General features: G+C 41.8%; 1 protein-coding gene across 1 annotated transcript; it reads right to left on the bottom strand.

Moving 5' to 3' along the window:
- Positions 1–604: 604 nt before the first annotated feature.
- Positions 605–9,139, bottom strand: tmed6 (transmembrane p24 trafficking protein 6). Its single transcript, XM_063067485.1, has 4 exons — positions 8,927–9,139; positions 3,087–3,213; positions 2,553–2,707; positions 605–838 (listed from the first exon to the last, which is right to left on the bottom strand). Exons 1-4 carry the CDS (start codon positions 9,137–9,139, stop codon positions 605–607), a joined length of 729 nt encoding a protein of 242 aa, XP_062923555.1.
- Positions 9,140–21,257: the final 12,118 nt, after the last annotated feature.

Raw genomic sequence — 21,257 nt, 5'->3', positions numbered from 1 at the left:
AGGAAGTCATTTGCAGAATGCTTCTCCAGTAAACCCTTTAGTAAACGGGTCTCTAGCATGGAAATTATTTATTAATGAGATTTTTTAAATAATCACTTTCAATACTGTACTGTGCATACCCAAGGAGAAAGTGGAGAATTGAACTGATTCATGGTCTAACAGATGAGAGGTTTAAAAGTTCAGAATGATGTTATTTACAGAAGTTCAATGAGAAGGAGTAACACATACAGAATGCTGGAGGAACTCAGCAGGTCAGGCAGCATCTATGAAAAGGAATAAATAGTCAGTGTTTTGGGCTGAGACCCTTCAATGGGGAGGAGAAACTTTTAGCTTTTGTCATTGAGAGAATAAAGCATCAATTTTTCATTCCTGCCTTGAGCCATTTTGTAGTTTCCAACCTGAAGGCAACAACATTGATTTCTCTAACTTTGGTAACCACTCCCCTCTATCCCCACACACCCTCACCTTTCTTTTCCCTTATTCCTCTGTCTCCTTTATCCAAAAACAAACCCTAAATGAAAGGACAGAGCCAGAATAAAATTTGTTTGTAAGCTATTTAATCCAGTCAATTTAGCACCATTACATTTCTTAAATAAGATTGTGCTTAGCATCTGGGCTTTTCACCTGCAGTGATGTCTCTCACAGCAAACAGCTGCTTCAGAAAGTAAAGCTGTGAAACACCAGATAAAACAATGACTACACTCTGGATAAATGACCACCAGTACACATAATTGTTGAGTGCAAGTGACGCAAAGTAATCAGCTCCTTTATGCATCCTGGCAAAGTTATAGTATCTCCACATATGGAAAACATAGATCTGTATCTGGATAGTTGCATCCTGTGGGGAAAATGTTGGGCGTAGAAAGAAAGATTGTAAATTATGTACAAGACATATTTTAAAACAATAATTAATGTAATGAATAGATGCCGATATAAAAGTAATATAATGCATAAAATATCACATAAAGAGTTGAACATAGATATATGTGACATAAACACTTTTGCAATACATAAAAACTTATATCTTGCTAAAAACAGTCTGTTTCTTGCTTTTATTGTCTGCATAATTTGTGGGATTTTTTTCTGTCTGTGCATTGGGTGTTTTTTTTAAATGGGATTCTTTCAGGTTTCTTGCTTTGTAGCTGCCTGTAAGCAGACGAATCTCAAGGTGTATAATTTATGCATACTTTGATAATAAATGGACTTTGAAACTTTGTTTCTGAGATAATAGTGACACCAGTGTCCCAATAGTGAGAGAAGAGGGAAAGGGCCATTGCAAGATATGCTTGAGATTGTGGTAATAAATTCTGAAACTACTAAAATCTGTTTAGCTAAGCTTCTACATCAGTATTGGGAAGCGTTGAACAGTTGCTGCAGCTCATGTTGCAGAGGGTACACTAATTGCGGAGGAAGTGAATGTCGAAATTGCAGGATGGGATGTCAAATGGAGTTCAGCTTTCTTGAGATCCGGAGTCAAATGATCCTGTTTGCACCAAATGTGGGCAGAGTGAGCAGGCCCTTAATGAGTAAGTGCCATTTGATCATTGCTATTGATTGAGCATACACTAATTGGCTACTAGCAGGTGAGATTGCACTTGTTATTCTTTTTTTTTTTGTGGACAGGACTATTGCCATTAATCTGAATCTCTCTAGCTGTTAGATTTGATGAAAATCCCTAGAGCACTGCAATGTACTCTGAAAAACAGATCTTATCAGTCTGCTGTTCCATATTGAGGCAATTTGATGCTTTATTAGTCCACAAGATCGAGTAGATCATAGAGGTGTTATAAACAGAACACCTTGATTCAGTTTTTTTGAGATTGCATTTTTATTCCACGTGCATATGCCAGTGATAATAAACCAGATTCTGGGTCTAATTCTGTATGCTTGTTCAGCTCCAGATTTCTAGATTTTGCAGATATAATCAGGATTTACAGTCTATTTTAAAAGTATGATGATGAGACTGCTGTAATGATAGAACAGCTCAGCTACAATTTGAGACAATGGACCAAATTTCCAATAATGGTCCTGGTAGATTCTCAATGAATTCATACCACTAATCAAGTAGAATTCTTGCTGTGTGTTTACATCCTTCATTCCCTCAACCAACAATACCAAAATATGTTCAGCAATTTGATTACTATATATGGTATGGAATCTTGCTCTATGCCACATTTATCTACATTTTTCAAAGTAATATAACAAAAATGATACTGTTAATACCTCCAGGACAATGTCTTAAACAAGCTTATCTCATTAAACAATGCGCTTGCCAAATTTTTTGCATTAAAATTGCTGTTGTTTCCTTTCGTAATAAATATCCGGTTGCCATTGTTCACCAATGTGAGGCTTTTCTATTAAAATTGTCCTAGTTAGCACAATTTTACTGCACAGTTACACAACTCAGCAAGAAATATACAACCTCAAATAATCACGGCAATAAAAAAAAATCAAACTAAACTAGAATCACAATAACAACATTCAGCTGTAAAGAAGAGGAGTAAGTTAGTATAAATACTCATCAATAACATTATCTGATCAATGTTTCTAACCTGAATCGCTGATACAGTGTCATTCAGATGAACATTTACTTTATTGACTGTTTTCTTTTCTTCATCAAAACCATCATAGTAACTTCCAAAACTGATAAAGATCTGCTTCGATCCAAAGTGTGAAAAAAAGTTATTCAAGCAAAGTTGATAAAAACCTAAAACAAAACAAATTATGATAGTTCATTAAAGAAAATCGTAAGGTTACATTTGGGTTTATACAATATCTTTAAACTACTTCAAACAATGACAAATTTGCAGGTGTTCACCTAATTCTTAGGCAAAACTTTTTATGTCGTCAGTATAACCTACAATACAGTGAAAATAAAAGGAGTATGGGAAACCGGAATCAGTTTGAGGAGCCCAGGGGATATGGGGGCCCCAGTTTATCGCATAGGAGTGCAGTACTAATGCCCTGCAAGTTGAAAGACGGCACGGGAGTTAGGGCTCCGGTAAATTGATTGGACTGCAGGAGCCAGAACAGAATCATCATCTGCTCACTGATAACATTCCGTAAAGTAAAATTGCAGAGCGTACCTGTTTGTTCTGTTTTGAAGTTGATTTGTCCACTTGTTTCACTGGATGTGTCTATCAAATACCCACTGGGTGCATTAACCGTGGCAGTGATAGTTCTGTCATTCTGTAACCCGGCTACCCATTGAACCTGGGAATAAGATTTTAAAAGCGTTGCTTCCAATTTAGAACATGTTTTATTACATATTGTATTATACTGCTTATAGATTAAATAATCCTTCAAAATACATGTCAGTTGTTAGTAAATCTCTGAGGACCTAACCTGGTCCCAACATATCGACGCAGTTATAAATAAGGCAAGACAGTGGCTATACTTCATTTGGAATTTGAAGAGATTTTGTATGTCAACAAATACACTCAGAAACTTCTACAGTTGTACCGTGGAGAGCATTCTGACAGGCCACATCACTGTCTGGTATGGAGGGGCTACTGCACAGTACTGAAAGAAGCTGCAGAAGGTTGTAAATTTAGTCGGCTCCATCTTGGGCACTAGCCGACAAAGTACCCAGGATATCGTCAAGGAGCAGTGTCTCAGAAAGGCAGCATCCATTATTAAGGACCTCTAGCACCCAGGGCATGCCCTTTTCTCACTGTTACCATCAGATGTGAGGTACAGAAGCCTGAAGGCACACACTCAGCGATTCAGGAACAGCTTCTTCCCCTCTGCCATCTGATTCCTAAATGGGGAATGAACCCTTGGACACCACCTCACTTCTTTTTAAATATATATTTCTGTTTTTTGCATGATTTTTAATCCATTCAATACATGTATACTGTAATTGATTTACTTATTTATTTATTATTTCATTTTGGTTTTTTTCCTACTATATTATGTCACTTGCCGGTGATAATAAACCTGATTCTGATCATGAATGGATCTGAGTTTATTTATTTATTGAGACACAGTGCAGAATGGGACCTTCTGGCCCTTCGAGCCTCACCACCCAGCAAATCCCTGATTTAACCCTTACCTAATCACAGGACAATTTACAATGACCAATTAACCTACTAACCAGTGCACCTTTGGATTGTGGGAGGAAACTGGAGTACCCGGAGAAAATCCATGCTTCTCAGGGGGAGGACGTACAGACTCATTACAGGTGACATTGGAATGAAACTCCAAACTCTGACACTCCAAGCTGCACTGGCCTTGTGCTAATCGGTACGTTCCCCTGGCATCCATTGGTGTTATTCCATATTTCACTGACTTACATGGTTCACCTACTCAGAACGTAAAAAGATACAACCTCATAGTATCACACATGTGGAAAAGAGTCAACATTTCAGGCTGAGACTCTTCCTCAGGACTGGAAAAAGAAGATGAGAAGTTTGGGTAAGAAGGTGGGGGGAGGGGAGGAAGAAGTATAAGCTGGTAGGTGATAGGAGAAACCAGGAGAGGGGGAGGGGTGAAGTAAAGAGCTGGGAAGCTGATAGGTGAAGAGATAAAGGGGCTGAAGAAGGGGGAATCTGATAGGAGAGGGTAGAAGGCTGTGGAAGAACAAGAAGGGGGGGAGGGGAGCGCCAGAGGGAGGTGTTGGACAAGAAAGGAGATAAGGTGAGAGAGGGAGACAGCAATGGGAATGGTGAAGGGGTGGGAGGTGCAATTAAATCGATGTTCATGCCATCAGTTTGGAGGCTACCCAAACAGAATATAACGTATTGCTCCTCCAATCTGAGCATGGCCTCACTGCGGCAGTACAGGAGACATGTCGGAATGCGAATGGGAAGTACAATTGAAATGGGTGGCCACCAGGAGACCCCACTTTTTCTGGCGGATAGAGCGTACGTGCTTGGTGAGGCAGTCTCCTATTCTACATTAGGTCTCACCGAGATACAGGAGCCGCACTGGGGGCATCAGGTACAATAGGTGACCCCAACAGCCTCACAGGTGACGTGCCGCCTCACCTGGAAGAACTATTAGGAGCCCTGAATAGTAGTGAGGTAGGAGGGGTAGGGGCAGTGTGGTAAACCATATATATATGTTGTAACTGGGTTACCTGCCTGGACACGCCCTTCTGCTGACTGCTCCTGTGGCCTCTCCCACAGACCCCTGAATAAAGGCGATTGTGCCACTGCTCCTCTCTGTCCAGGGCAGATACTCAGCATAGTCGAGGTCACACTTCACAGCTAATAAAAGCCTTTCAGTATTTACTCTACTTCCAGTCTTTTGGAGTAATTGATAGTGCATCAGGCAGGTGTGGCACTTGTTCCACTTGAAAGGGTAAGTACCAGCAGGGAGATCAGTGGGGAGCAATGAATGGACAAGGGAGTCACGTAGGGAGCGATCCCTGTGGAAAGTGGGAAGTGGGGAGGGGTGAGAAAAATGTACTTCATAGTGGGATCACATTGTAGATGGGGGGAAATTATGGAGAATTATGTACCGGATGTGGAGGCTGGTGGGGTGGTAAGTGACGACAAGGACCACTACCCCTGGGAGAGGGCAAATATGTGCAAAATGGAAGAGATGCAGGTGAGGGCAGCATTGATGGTGGAGGAAGGAAAGCCCCTTTCTTTGAAGAAGGAGGACATCCCCTTCATCCTGGATTGAAAAGCCTCATCCTGAGAGCAGATGCGGCAGAGACGGCGGAACTGAGAGAGGGACATTGAATTTTAAGAGTGACGGGTGGGAAGACATATAGTCCAGTTAACTGAGAATCAGTGGGTGAATAAAATAAAGGAACTTTCCTTCTTCCACCATCCATGCTGCCCTCACCTGCATCTATTCCAATTTGCGCATGTCTGACCTCACCCCATCTTCCCGCCACCCAGCCAGGGATTGAGTTCCACTTGTCCTCAACTACCACCCACCAGCCTTTGCGTCCAGCACATAATTCTTCATAACTTCTGCCACCTCCAACGGAATCCCACCACCAAGCACATCTTTCCACTTTTCACAGGGATCGCTCCCTAGACGACTCCCTTGTCCATTCATCCTTCCCCATTGATCTCCCTCCTGGTACTTACCGTTGCATGTGGAATAAGTGCTATACCTGACCCTCACTGCCATTCAGGGCCCCAAACAGTCCTTCCAGGTGAGACGACACTTCATCTTGTGAGTCTGTTGGGGTCATCGACTGCATCCGGTGCTCCCAGTGGGGCCTCGTGTTTATCAGACAGAGTTGACATAGATTGGGAGACAGTTTCACCGAGCACTGCCACTCCGTCCACCAGAAAAAGCGGAGTCACCTGGTAGCCACCCATTTCCATTCTACTTCCCATTCCCATTCTAACATGTCAGTCCATGCCCTCCTTTACTGCCACGATGAGGCCACATTCAAGTTGAGGAGCATGACTTTATGTTCTGTCTGGGTAGCCTCCAACCTGATGGCATGAACATCAATTTCCCAAACTTATTGAAAATGCATCCCCTCCCTCCCTTCAACATTTCCATTCCCCTCTCTCACCTTATCTCCTTCACTGCCCATCACCTCCCTCTGGTGCTCCTCCCCCTTCCCTTTCTTCTGCAGCTTTCTGTCCTCTCCTATCAGATACCCCCTTCTCAAGCCCTTTATCTCTTTCACCTATCAGTTTCCAAGCTCTTTGCTTCACCATCCTCTCACCTGGCTTCACCTATCACCTACCACCTTGTACTTCTTCCTCCCCTCCCCCAGTCTTCTCATCTTTTTTTCCCAGTCCTGATGAAGGGTCTCTGCCTGAAATATCAATTGTTTACTCTTTTCCGCAGATGCTGCCTGACCTGCTGAGTTCTTCCAGCATTTTGTCTGTGTTGCTTTGGATTTCCAGCATCCGCAGATTTTCTTGTCTTTGTACTTCATAGTAGACTCGTTTGTGGAGAAAAAGCAACACGTAAAATAAACCAAATTATTAGTGTGGGCACGTTGCCTGACTGGCTGAGAATTTTCACCATTTGTGTTTCAAGTTTTCAGCATCATTTTGTTTTTCTATTAAAATCCCATTAAATAATATGGAATAATGAAGGAAATGAATTCAAATCCTAACAGGCCGATTTGAGAATTGGAATTAGTTTTTTTTAACATTATGTTGGAAGTCAAAATCAGTAAAAGAGACCACAACAATGTAGGATTTCATAAAATCCCAATCAGGCCACTGCAGAATATTTGGAAAGACAATATGTCATCTATACTAAATCTAGCCAATGTGTTACTCCAATTCAGCATCAACGTGACTGATTCTTAGGCGACCTTTAATCCTGACCAAGGAGATTCCATTTTACCAAATGCTACACAGAGTAACAGCAAAAAAAAGCTGCAGAGGGTTGTAAATTTAGTCGTCTGCATCTTGGGTGTACCCTACAAAGTTCCCAGGATATCTGCAAGGAGTGGTGTCTCAGTACATTATTAAGGACCTCCAGCACCCAGGGCATGCCCTTTTCTCACTGTTACCATCAGGTAGGAGGTACAGAAGCCTAAAGCAATTCAGGAACAGCTTCTACCCCTCTGCCATCTGATTCCTAAATGGACATTGAACCCGTGAACACTACCTCACTTTTTGATATATATTATTTCTGTTTTTTGCATGATTTTTTAATCTATTCAATATGCATATACTGTAATTGATTTACTTATTTATTACTTTATTATTTTTTTCTTCATCTTCTATATTATGTATTGCTTTGAACTGCTGCTGCTAAATTAACAAATTTCATGACACATGATGGTGATAATAAACCTGATTCTGATTCTGATTCTGAATCTTTGGGCACAATAAAGGTAGAAACATACCAGGCAATCCAGCAAAGCCTTTCTTATTGATATCTTGAAGTAGTGACAAATTTTGAAAAGGTGTTCCACAACTGTCAAGCAACAGCCAAAACTATTCTTATATATTGAAATTTTTTTTTAGGCGTGTCGTACCAGACATTCAGCCATTCTGTGTGTGTGGTGTCAGGATTAACCGGGTCATGTTATGAATGTTCCTAACTCGACCCTTGTATTTTTTATAAGGTCGAGTGGCTAGCTCGACGCTCAACCCAGCACAGATGGAAAGCATGCTCGGGGGTGGCCCGACCTGGATTCGAACTCAGGAACCTTCGCTCCGGAGTCTGGCGCTGATCTCACTGTGCCACCAGCCGACCATATGTTGAACTGTGGCCTTTGGATATACATGGACTAAGGAACCAATATAATTCAGGATTATAATGGGTAAATTCAAGTCAGATAAAAACATTAAGGTGATTGGTTACAGGTTACTGTAATAATTAAAGCTATTTAACATTTAAGAATGATAGATATTTAGATCAGAGTAAAATTTTTAACCATATCTACATAATCTGGTGACTTCAGCTTCCTTTCAGTACAACTACTACAATGGCCTCTACCAGTCAAAATTAAATTTTGTTTATCCATCTGCTGTCCATATAACAAAGAATAAATCCAACAAGCATCCCATTAATCCCGTTTCATTCATTGCCAAAATGATGCAAAGTGTCGGTAATACCGCCAAGCAGCAAGGTAATCCGAACATGGACAAAAGACCTGAATTACAGATGCAAATTAAAAGCAATAGCTCTTAATAACAATGCTACCTGTTACCAGCTATAGCACTGATAAAACAGAGAGTTCCCATATTTCCACTAACTTCAACTTAATAAACAAGAGAATCTGCAGGTGCCGGAAATCCAAGCAACACACACAAAATGCTGGAGGAACCACTGAGCTCCTCCAGCATTTTGTGTGTGTAACTTCATCTTTATAACCACTTCTATATAATAATGTTGCTCATGCGTGTCTCAGCTAATAATTATTTTTACATGATATGATCGAAGTTAGAACCAAACAATCCACTAATCCTCAGTCTCAAAATGTGTAAGTGTTTTTAAATTTAAACACTGACATAGTAAGAAATGAATTGCAAATTCCTACCTCATAATTAAAATAAAAGTAACCTTTTTGTTCCGCATACTGCCAGAGACACTCCTGTCCTCCGCCTTCCACAATGACAGAGAAGTCATGCTGATTGGCACCATGAAATACATCAGGTTCACTTGAACCACTCGTCGATTCAGATTTTTGACATCTCCCACTTAAAAGCAAAATAACACATAGACACACATGCACAAAGCTTTGTGTGGACATTTTGCTGTTATAATTTCTGGAGAATTCCAAGATGCTGAAAACTTATGGCTCAGTAAATGATTAACCCTGTTATCTAATCTTTGTTACTATTAATTCTACTTAATGACCTTCACATCTGTGCAATATACATTTTTAAACAAATAATTTTCAAAATAATTGTAAACATATAACCTACGAAGAAGCAGACATTATTTTTCAAAATATTTTGTTTGAAATATGTTGCTTATACAGAGCTATATGTATTTTGATTTTTAAATACATCAACTTTGTGTATGTTACTCAGTGGTGACATTGAACATGACAAATGCAAAACTTTTTGAACTTCAAGGTCTTTTAGAGTGTGTATTACAAGCTTATGTTTTACCTGCACACTGAATTTAGTTCAAACATACCATTCATTTATATGGCCAGATATATACAATTTCATATATTTCAATACAAGTTTCAAAATTTAAAATAACAACTTTCAGGCTTGTTTTGCTATATAATTTGAGCTCAGTCATACTTTTAAGAAAAAAATAACATCTGAAAATTGAAGACTTATGTTCTATTAATCCATGTTCATGATGATTGGTTTACTATTGTCATGTGTACTCAGATAGAGTGAAAAACTTTTGTTGTATGTAATCCGGACAAATCATTCTATGCCATAATTCATCAAGGTACTACAAAAGGAAAACAGTAACAGAGTGTCAAATAGAGTGGTGTTAGCATTACACAGAAAGTGCAGTACAGGTAGATAAAGTGAAAGAGCCATAGCAAGATAGACTGGGAAATCAAGAGTTTATTTTTAATGCAAAAAGGTCCATTCAACAGCAGGGTAGAAGCTGTCCTTGAGTCTGGTGGCAAAGGCTCTCAACCTTTTGTATCTTCTGTCCTGTGGAATGATTGAAAAGAGAGAATGACAGGGGCGTGAGGACTTTGGCTGCTTAACCATGGCAGCAAAAGGTACAAACCTTTGCAGCTGTAAAATTTCCCTTGGGATCAATAAAGTATATCTATCTATCTATCTAAACCGATTCAATGGAGGGGACGCTGGTGTTTGTGACAGACTGGGCTGTGTCCGCAGTTCTCTAAAATTTTTCATGGTCTTGAACAGAGCATATGTCACACTAAGGTGTGATGAGTCCTGATGAAGGGTCTCGGCCTGAAAAGTCCTCTGTTTATTCTTTTCCAAAGATGCTGTCTGGCCTGCTGAGTTCCTCCAGCATTTTGTGTGTGTGTTGCTTTAGATTTCCAACATCTGCAGATTTTCTCATGTTTGTGATACATCGGAATAAGTTCCTTTCTTTGGTGCATCTGTGAAAATTGGCGAGGATTATTGGAGACATGCCAAGTTTCATTAACCCTCTGAGGAAGTAGAGAAGCGAATGTGCTTTCTTGGCTATTGAAAAGCACAAGTGGCCAAAGTAACAAACAAAACAACATGTCCTTAGGTTCTCAGATCAGTTTGACTTGGTCAGTATCCCTTAGTGCTCTGATCTAGTAGTGCTGCCAAAGGTCCTGTCAGGGAGCAGGTGTGAGTGCCATTGTTATTACAATGGAAAAAGTGCTGGGCAAACTGAAAGGTCTTAAGGTGGATAAGGCACCTGGACCAGATGGACTACATCCCAGAGTCCTCAGAGAGGTTGCTGAAGAGATAATGGATGCATTGGTTATGAGCTTTCAAGAATCACTTGATTCTGGCATAGTCCCGGGGGAACTGGAAGATTACAAATGTCACCCCACTCTTTAAGAAGGGAGGAAGGCAAAGAAAGGAAATTATAGGCCAGTTAGCCTAACCTCAGTGGTTGGGAAAGAATTGGAGTCTATTATTAAGGATGAGGTTTTGAGGTACTTGGAGACTAATGATAAAATAAATCAAAGTCAACATGGTTTCTGTCAAGGGAAATCTTCCCTGACAAATCTGTTAGAGTTCTTTGAGGAAGTAACAAGCAGGGTGGACAAAGGAGAGGCAGTGGATGTCATTTACTTGGATTTTCAGAAGGCATTTGATAAGGTGCCACACATGAGGCTGCTTAACAAGATAAAATCCCATGGCATTACAGAAGAAACACTGGTATGGATAGAGGAATGGCTGACAAGCAGGAGACAGTGTGTGGGAATAAAGGGGGCCTTTTCTGGTTGGCTGCCAGTGATTAGTGGAGTTCCTCAGGGGTCAGTTTTGGGACCGCTACTTTTCACATTGTTTGTCAATGATTCAAATAATGGAATTGATGGGTTTTATGCAAATTTTGTGGATGATTCGAGGACAGGTGGAGGGGTAGGTAGTGTTGAGGAAGCAATGCGATTTCAGTAGAGACAAATTGGAAGAATGGGCAAAAAGGTGGCAGATGGAACACAGTGTTGGGAAATGTATGATAATACATTTTGGTAAAAGGAACAATAGAGTGGACAATGATCTTAATGGGGAGAAGGTTCAAACTTCAGAGGTGTAGAGGGACTTAGGAGTGCTTGTGCAAGACTCCCAGAAGATTAATTTACGGGTTGAGTCAGTGGTAAAGAAGGTAAATGCAATGTTGGCATTTATTTCTAGAGGAAGTGAATATAAAAGCAGGAAGATAATCCTGAGTCTTTATAAGATACTAATCAGGCCGCACTTGGAGTATTGTCAACAGTTTTGGGCCCCATATCTCAGAAAGGATGTGTTGTCATTGGAGAGAGTCCAGAGGAGGTTCACAAGGATGATTCCGGGAATGAAGGGATTAACATCTGAGGAGCGTTTGGCAGCTTTAGGCCTGTACTCACTGGAATTTAGAAGAATGTGGGGACACGTCATTGAAACCTATGAAGGACTAGATGGGATGGATGTGGAGAGGACGTTTCCTATGGTGGGGGTATCCAAAACTAGACGGCACAGTCTCAAAATTGAGGGGTGACCTATTGGAACAGAGGTAAGGAGGAATTTTTTAGCCAGAGACTAGTACATCTGTGGAATGCTCTGTCACAAACTGCGGTGGAGGCCAAGACTGTGCGTATATTTAAGGTGTAAGTTGATCATTTCCTGATCTGTCAGGGCATCAAAGGATATGGTGAGAAGGCAGGTGTATGGGGTTGAGTGGGATCCGGGATCAGCCATGATGAAATGGCGGAGCAGACTCAATGGGCTGAATGGCCTAATTCTGCTCCTATATCTTATGGTCTTATGGTCTAAGGTAAGGGGAAATTAGAAAAGGGTGAATACAAAGGAAGTTGTACTTGCAAATATAAGTGAATAAAATGTTAAAGGCATTTCACAAATAATTCTTTGCTTATTTGTGCTAGATTCTGGGAGAGGGCAGATGACAAATCATATTGGTTTTGCTATGGGAACCATTTGTGCGCTCTGAACAGAAGACACCTTATTTTGCAATAAATTATGTCTTTTTTCATTTATATAGGAGACTAAAGTAGTGACATTTATTAGCAATATATTTTCAAATAAAACTTTTTCAATTCCATATCTTACATTTGATAACGTCATTGCTTTAAAAACTCAATGTTGGCAGTAATATATTGGTAACAATAGAAAATTGCTGTAGAGAAAGCCAAATAATCATAAATCAACCTTTTTTCTGAGTGGATAAAAATACCAAGTGCTGTGCCACAGAAATTCACAGTGGGGGTGAATTTCGTCTAATTTTATGCAACTCTCGCTTCAGCTAGTGGCTTAATATAGGCGGTGATAGCCCCCGGCCCCGCCAAACTTTAGAAATCTCTTCTGGGTGGATGCTGCACGATGTGTCCCCTGTTACAAATCAGTACCCCGAAATAACAAACAGTGCACAAAATGCAATTAAACGATTGAGTTTTATAATTCTTAATTGAACTATATGGTTAGTAAAGAAACCAAAAACAGGCCCATTCTCATGAAACAGTCTAATGCGCAATGTTGGAGCTCACTGATACGGCCGTTCGTCCATCATCGACCTCCTCTGATCATCGCTGACCTTCGGAGCCTCGCTCCAAGTCCACTCCATCTGGTGGTCTACCGACTCTCTCCATTTGCGTCTTCTCTCCTCATAGTCATAGTCATACTTTATTGATCCCGGGGGAAATTGGTTTCCGTTACAGTTGCACCATAAATAATAAATAGTAATAAAACCATAGATAGTTAAATAGTAATATGTAAATTATGCCAGTAAATTATGAAATAAGTCCAGGACCAGCCTATTGGCTCAAGGTGTCTGACTCTCCAAAGGAGGAGTTGTAAAGTTTGATGGCCACAGGCAGGAATGACCTCCTATGACGCTCTGTGTTGCATCTCGGTGGAATGAGTCTCTGGCTGAATGTACTCCTGTGCCCAACCAGTACATTATGTAGTGGATAGGAGACATTGTCCAAGATGGCATGCAACTTCGACAGCATCCTCTTTTCAGACACCATCGTCAGAGAGTCATCACTCCCTGGCAAAAGACCGCGAATTCCCAGCTTCCAGACACACAAGAAAGAACAACATCCCGCTCATTGGCTGACATGCCCCGTTATCTCTAGTCATAACCTGAACATTGCTGCTACCTAGAAACCATTACCTCAGCAGTGGAACATTACAGAGAAGCCATTGCATTAGCAGTGAAACCTTACAGCGTGTTACATTTATATAAGTGACTTACATGAAGGCACCTAAAATGAAATATGCTGATAAAGATGATAAAACTAAGATGTGAAGAGAACACAGAGGATACAAAGAACGAATAAATGAAGTATAATATCAAAAGTTGTAAATTTTCCCATTTATGGATGAAAAATAAAAATAAATATTGAAATGGTGAGATTGCATAACTCAGTTGCAGAAGGATTAGGCTATCCTAATGTCTGATTCACAAAGGACAGCAAGTAACTTGGAAAGCTAGCAAAAAATGTTATGCTTCAGTTCAGTGTTAAATGCTTTAGTTATGCAGCACAAAAAGAGACCATATTTGGGGTGTGTGTTTTAAATGTTATTGCTTTGTGAATCATTCATTGGAATAGCCTGATCCTTCTACATTGGAAACAGTTCAGAGGTTTATGAAACTGACACCCAGAATGGGTAGATAGTGTTGCGAGTATGGTTTGTATCTAGGCATGTACCTGCTGGAGCTTGGAAGAATAAAAGAGAATGAGGGTGTGTGTATATCTTGGTGGCTGTTCACAGGGTGCACGTGAAGAGGATGTTTCCTCTTGTGGAACAAAATGGAGTTTTAAGATGAGGTACTTTCCTCTTAAAGGGTTATGAGGCTTTGAAACTCTATATCTCAAAGGACAGTAGAACCAGTAATGGATTTTTTTAAAGTGGAAGAAAATAAATACCTGAGAAGCAACAGGGTAAGTGGTTGTGAATGATGGGGGGGGGTGGGGGGGGCAGGGGCGGGGATAGAATTAAAGTTACAGTGAAATTGACTTGTGTACGTTCTTGTGTACAGCCGCTCTGAAATGATATCGTGTTTGTAAGTAGGTACCATGCACAATCCTGATTTGATGGAGACAGACGTGAGAAGCACGGACGAACATCTGGAGAAACTTCTGAAATGCCTGCTTTGCTGTCGCTGCTACTGTGCAATCGAGAATCTCCAGAGGGGAAGGCCCCAAATCCTCGGCTTTGCCTATTGCCTGTTGCCGGGGCTGGGGCCAAAGCGCTCGGCAGAGATGGTGCTCGCTGCTAGGTGTCGGAGGGCTGGTCGGAGGCTCAAAGTTTTCGGACGGACTCAAGAGTCGGCTGTGGTCGGGTGCTTCCAGGGTGCTGCATCAGCAAGTTTGCGGTGCTGGAAGTTCGTGGCAGGGAGAGTTTTCTTCCTTTTACCGTCTGTGTGAGATGATGGGACTTTTGAGAGACTTTGAGACTTTTTTTTACCGTGCCCATGGTCTGTTCTTTATCAAATTACAGTATTGCTTTGCACTGTTGTAACTATATGTTATAATTATGTGGTTTTTGTCAGTTTTTTAGTCTTGGTTTGTCTTGTGTTTCTGTGATATCATTCTGGAGGAACATTGTATCATTTCTTAATGCACGCTTTACTAAATGACAATAAAAGAGGACTGTGTGTCCTCATAATCTAATCTAACTGTACTTCCTGACTCTAACCTGACTGTACTTCTTGAGAAGGCTCCAGTTATTCAATGTCTAAAGTACTATGCTGCAGATGTTCTACATCTCAGTGGTGGCCAGCATTCAGTTCTATGCTGTAGCCTGCTGGGGCAGCAGGGTGAGAGCAGCTGACACCAAGAAGATAGATAAGCTTGTCCGGAAAGCTGGTTCTGTTCTGGGGTTGGAACTGGATTCCCTGGTGGTTGTATCTGAGAGGAGGATGCTGTAGAAGCTACAGAGCGTTATGGACAACCCCTATCACCCCCTCCATGACATACTGGACAAGCAGAGAAGCACCTTTAGTAATCGACTGATTCCACCGAGGTGCACCACTGAACGCCACAGGAGATCCTTTCCCCCTGTGGCTATAAGACGACACAAATCCTCCTCCTTAGGTATATAAGTGTATGGTTTCATTGCACATCTGTATTTTGCACTATTGCATTTTAATGCACATTTTGTATTCATTTTCGTATCTCAATGCTTCCATTTTGTATTTTAAAGTATATATTTCTGACTGAACAAACTTGCAACAATAATTTCCTTCAGGACAAATAAAGTTTTATCTTAATCATAACTGAATGGCATATCTAGAATTAAAATTTGAAGCTTTTGTTGAAATTTATTGAGTATAGCTAGCATATTTTTCAAACATCAGACTCAGCATTTGCAGTAATTTTCTTTTATTCATCTCATTTTACTTAAGGAGCATTCTGTTGTTTACAAACCAGTGGTTACATTTACTAATAATTACATTAACATATACCTTTGGATAAAAATGCTTTTTAGATGTTTTAAAGGCCATACTAAAATATTCAGTAAATCCATATCATTATGGCTAGATCTGCACACCATCATAAACTTCAAAGTGAAACACACTGGTGCTACCAACATCAATGCCTCTCTCACAGATCAGCTAAATCAGTTTTTACTCTCGGTTCAATGTCATCAACACTGAGCCCCTGAGGAGATTAAATTAGATTAGATTCAACTTTATTGTCATTGTGCCTTGAGTACAGATACAAAACCAATGAAATGCAGTTAGCATCTAACCAGAAATGCAAAGAATAGTGTTATTTACAAAATAACTGCGAATAAAAAGTAAGTGCTACAGCACACAAATATAAAAGTACTGAGACAGTACAATACGGATGCAATACTGCTTAGCGCTATGATGAGAGGTTCAGCAGGGTCACAGCCTCAGGGAAGAAGCTCTTCCTGTGCCTGCTGGTTTGGGAGCGGAGGCTCCTGTAGCACCTACCGGATGGGAGGAGAGTAAAAAGTCCATGGTTAGGGTGAGATGCATCCATGATAATGCTTTTCACCCTGCCCAGGCAGCATTTATGGTAGATGTTCTCAGTGGTGAGCAATGGGGTGCCGATAATCCACTGGGCAGTTTTCACCACACGCTGGAGTGCTTTGCGGTCCGATATGGGACAATTGCCATATCATACTGAGATGCAGTTGGTGAGTATGCTCTCCATGGTAGAGCCACCAATGCAACCTGCACTTCGGTCAATCTGAGGCTGAAGTACACAGGAGTTTCCAACGAGTGGACAGCCGCAAGGCTGCGGGACCGGACGGCATCCCCGGGGGAGGGTACTCAGAATGTGCACAGCACAGCTGGCTGGTGTGTTTGCAGACACTTTTAATCTCTCTGTCTCCCAGTGTAGAGTGCCCTCCCGCTTCAAAACATCCACCTGACCCAACAGACCAACGTAATGTGTCTGAACGATTGCCGTCCTGTCGCACTCACCTCAATAATAAGCAAATGAGATGAGAGGCTGGTCAAGGATTACATCTGTAGCATGTCACCACCCACACTAGACCCCCTACAATTCACCTACCAACACAACCGATCGACAACTCTACACAGCATCTTTACACACCCGAAGAAGGATGTTTATGTGAGCATGTTGTTCTTGGACTACAGTTCAGCATTCAACACCATAATTCCCTCCAGGCTCAACATGAAGCTCAGAGACCTCGGCCTTCACCCTGCCTTGTGTAGCTAGATCCTGGACTTCCTGTCAGATCGCTGGCAGGTGGTAAGAGTGGGCTCCCTCACCTCTGCCTCTCTGCCCCTCAACACAGGAGCCCTCCAGGGCTGTGTCCTAAGCCACCTCCTTTATTCTCTGTATACCCATGACTGTGTCGCCACCTTCAGCTCCAATCTGCTGATTAAATTTGCAGATGGTACTGCACTGAGTGGCCGAAATCTCAAATAATAACAAGGCAGCCTGCAGAGAAGTTATCACCCTGACATAGTGGTGTCAAGAAAACAACCTCTCCCTCAATGTCACAAAAACAAAGGAGCTGGTTGTGGATTACAGGAGGAATGGAGACAGGCTAACCCCTATTGACATCAATGGATCGGGGGGTTCAGAGAGTGAACAGCTTTAAGTTCCTCGGTATACACATCACTGAGGATCTCACTTGATCTGTACATACCGGCTGTATGGTGAAAAAAGGACAACAGTGCCTCTTTCACCTAGTTGGCAGAAGAAGTTTGGCATGAGTCCCAAATCCTAAGGACTTTCTACGGGAGCACAATTGAGAGCATCCTGACTGGCTGTATCACTGCCTGGTATGGGAACTGTATCTCCCTCAATCGCAGGGCTTCACAGAGAGTGGTGTGGACAGCCCAGCGCATCCGTAGGTGTGAACTTCCCATGATTCAGGAAATTTACAGTGACAGGTTCGTAAAAAGGGCCTGAGGAATCATTGGGGACCCAAGTCACCCCAACCACAACCTGTTCCAGCCGCTACCATCTGGGAAACGGTACTGCAGCATTAAAGCCAGGACCAACAAGCTCCGGGACAGCTTCTTCCACCAGGCCATCAGACTGATTAATTCACACTGGCACAATTGTATTTCTGAGTTATATTGATGGTTCTGTTGTATATCTTACTGTGCATACTATTTATTACTAATTACTACAATTTACACACTGCACATTCAGGTGGAGATGTAACGTAAAGATTTTTACTCCTCGTGTATGTGAAGGATGTAAGAAATAAAGCCAATTCAATTCAATTCAATTTTCCTTATAATGCTGAACTCCATCAACATTTCTGAGTAACTGTCATAACTTTGATTAGAATCCATAAAAGGAACATATTACTTCAAAATATTGAAAGTATTTTCATTTCCAAATTTTAAAAAGCAGAAATCATTGAAAATTCCAGAATTTGAAGACAAAAGAATAAAAGATGTATTTAATGTTTGTTGCATTTAATTATAACATAGAAAACATTTACATTTTCTCAATGCATTGCAAACCACAATGCTGCACAGGTGCCTAGCTCACCAATCACCAACATTCCCACCAGATCATAAAATTTATGCAAATCATATTACAAGAATTGGAGGAACTCAAGTCAGGCAGCATCCACAGAGCAGAATAAACAATGTTTCAGTAGAGTCCTATCATCCTGGCCCAAAACATTGACTCTTTATTCCTCTCCACAGATGCTGCCTGACTTGCTGAGTTCCGCCAGCATTGTGTGTTACCCACATCAAATCTGTAGTTCTCTGTGCCTTGGTGAGTCCTGATGAAGGGTCTCAACCCAAATCATCGACTGTTCATTCCACTCCATTGATGTTGCCCGACTTGCTGAGTTCCTTCAAATTTGTGTACGTGTTGCTCAAGATTTCGATCATCTGCAGATTCTCTTGTGTTTATGATCAGAATCAGGTTTAATATCATCGGCACATGTCATGAAAGTTGTTGTTTTTGCAGCAGCAGTACAACACAATAGATAATCATACAAAAACTGTGATTTACATTATATCTACACACACTCTAAGTACAGAGGTACATCCATAGCCTAGGCTCTGGAAACTGCCAAACAATGGCTAACAGCTCTGGCTACCACACCACTGAGGTACTGAGATACACTAAGGGCACAAAGGCCAAGTGAATAAATGCACTCTTCTCCAAAGAACCAGGAACAGTATTTGCACAGTTCCAGAGCAACAACATGCCAATACCTGAACCAACCAAAACAGCAACTGAGGAGTACTAGAAAAGTATATGGGAGAAAGAAGCATCACATAACACCAGTGCCCAATGGCTGAAAGACCTATAAGCAAGTCTGTGCAACCAGTTACCATTACAGCAGTAGATGTCCAGCAACAGGTCGCTAGAATGAGGAACTGGACATTATTGGGGCCTGACATGGTCCACGCCTATTGGCTGAAGAGTCTAACAGCATTACATACACGGCTGGCAGCTCAAATGAACCAGCTGCTTGAAGCAGCCTCCCACCCTGATTGGCTAACTCATAATGAAGGATCCTCTCAAAGGACCAACACCATCAAACTATCGGCCTGTAACCTGCTTGTCAACAACACGGAAGCTCCTATCAGGCATCACAGCCACCTGAGCTCTGCTCAGAGGGGTATGGTGATTAAATCAGAGGCTCTAAGCACCGACAAAGCTGTCATGTGAGACTCCAAGATCAGGTAAACCTGGATCGACTACCAGAAAGCACACAACTCAATGCCCCACACATGGATCCTGGAATGCCCGTCTCTGTACAAGGTCAACAAGGCACTAAGGACCTTCATTAAGAATTCAATAAGCCATTGGAGGACAATGCTAGAAGTTAACTCAAAGGAAATAGCACAAGTGACCATCAAATGTGGAATATACCAGGGTGATACACTATCTCCTCTGCTGTTCTGCATAGGCTTAAACTCCCTCAGACAGATCATCTCAAAGAGTGGATATGGGTACAGGTTCAAGAGTGGCGTGACCATCAGCTACCTCCTGTACATGGATGACATAAAGCTGTATGCCGGAACTGAAAGAGACACTGATTCACTAATTCACCAGACAAGGTTGTACAGCAGTCATTTGGACTGGAAAAGTGCAGCCGGATGGTAGTGACAAGAGGCAAACTCTTCAAGACTGAAGGAATCAAGTTACCTGAAGACACATACAGATGTACAGGACAGCTACAAATACCTGGGGATCCTGCAGCTGCATGGAAGACATGATGAGGACACAAGGAAGGCTGCAAGATCCAAGTACCTTCAAAGAATGAGACAGGTCCCAAAAAGCCAGATGAATGGGAAGAACAAGATCAGAGCCATCAACACATTTGCCTGCCTACCAGTCATCAGATATCCAGCCGCGGTAGTGTGCTGGCCAAGGAACAAACTGGAAGCAGCTGACATCAAGACCCGGAAACTGCTAACATTATGGAGGATTTCATCCAAAGTTCAACGCCAATGAACTGTACACCTGCTGGAATAAAGGACAGGGACTTGAAAGTGTCAAAGCCACAGTCCTGGAAGAAATTTGAAACATCCATGTCAGGAAGATGGCCCCTGAGGATGACCTACTAGGAGAATATCTCAGACAGCAGGCAGGGGATATGGAAATGGAAGTGGGTGAAGCAGAGCCAGAGGACTAGAGGCCATGGCAGGACAAGCCACTGCACGTATGTACCATCGCCAGATATCAGAGGTGGCTGACGTAAGAAAGTCCAACCAATGGCTGGAAATAGCAGGGCTGAGAGAGAGCTCAGAGGCACTGCTCATGACTGCACAAGAACAGATGCTAAGCACAAGAGCAATAGAAGCAGGAGTCTATCACACCAGACAAGATCCAAGATGCAGACTGTGCAAGGAATCTGTTGAAACCGTTCAGCACATAGAAGCAGGGTGCAAAATGCAGGCAGGGGCAGCATACACTGAATGGCATAACCAAGTTGCAGGAATTGTGTACAGGAACATCTGCGCTGAGTATGGATTGAACACTCCTGAGTTCAAATGAGGGACACCCGAGAAGGTAGTGGAGATGGCAGAGCTAAGATCCTGTGGGACTTCCAGATACAGACTGATAAGCAGGTACTAACTAGCCAACCATCAAGGACAAGGAACAGAAGAGTGCAATAGTAATAGATGTGGCAATCCTGAATGACAGTAACATCAGGAAGAAAGAACGAGAAGCTGGAGGAATACCGGGGCTTGAAAGAGCGGATAGAAAGGATGTGGAAGTTAAAGCTAGAGTAATCCTGGTGGTGATAGGAACACTTGGAGCTGTGACACCTGGACTGGGAGAG

Source organism: Mobula hypostoma, chromosome 14 (assembly GCF_963921235.1).
Source record: "Mobula hypostoma chromosome 14, sMobHyp1.1, whole genome shotgun sequence".
Taxonomy (NCBI): domain Eukaryota; kingdom Metazoa; phylum Chordata; class Chondrichthyes; order Myliobatiformes; family Myliobatidae; genus Mobula; species Mobula hypostoma.
This window is presented reverse-complemented; position numbering and strand designations above follow the sequence as displayed.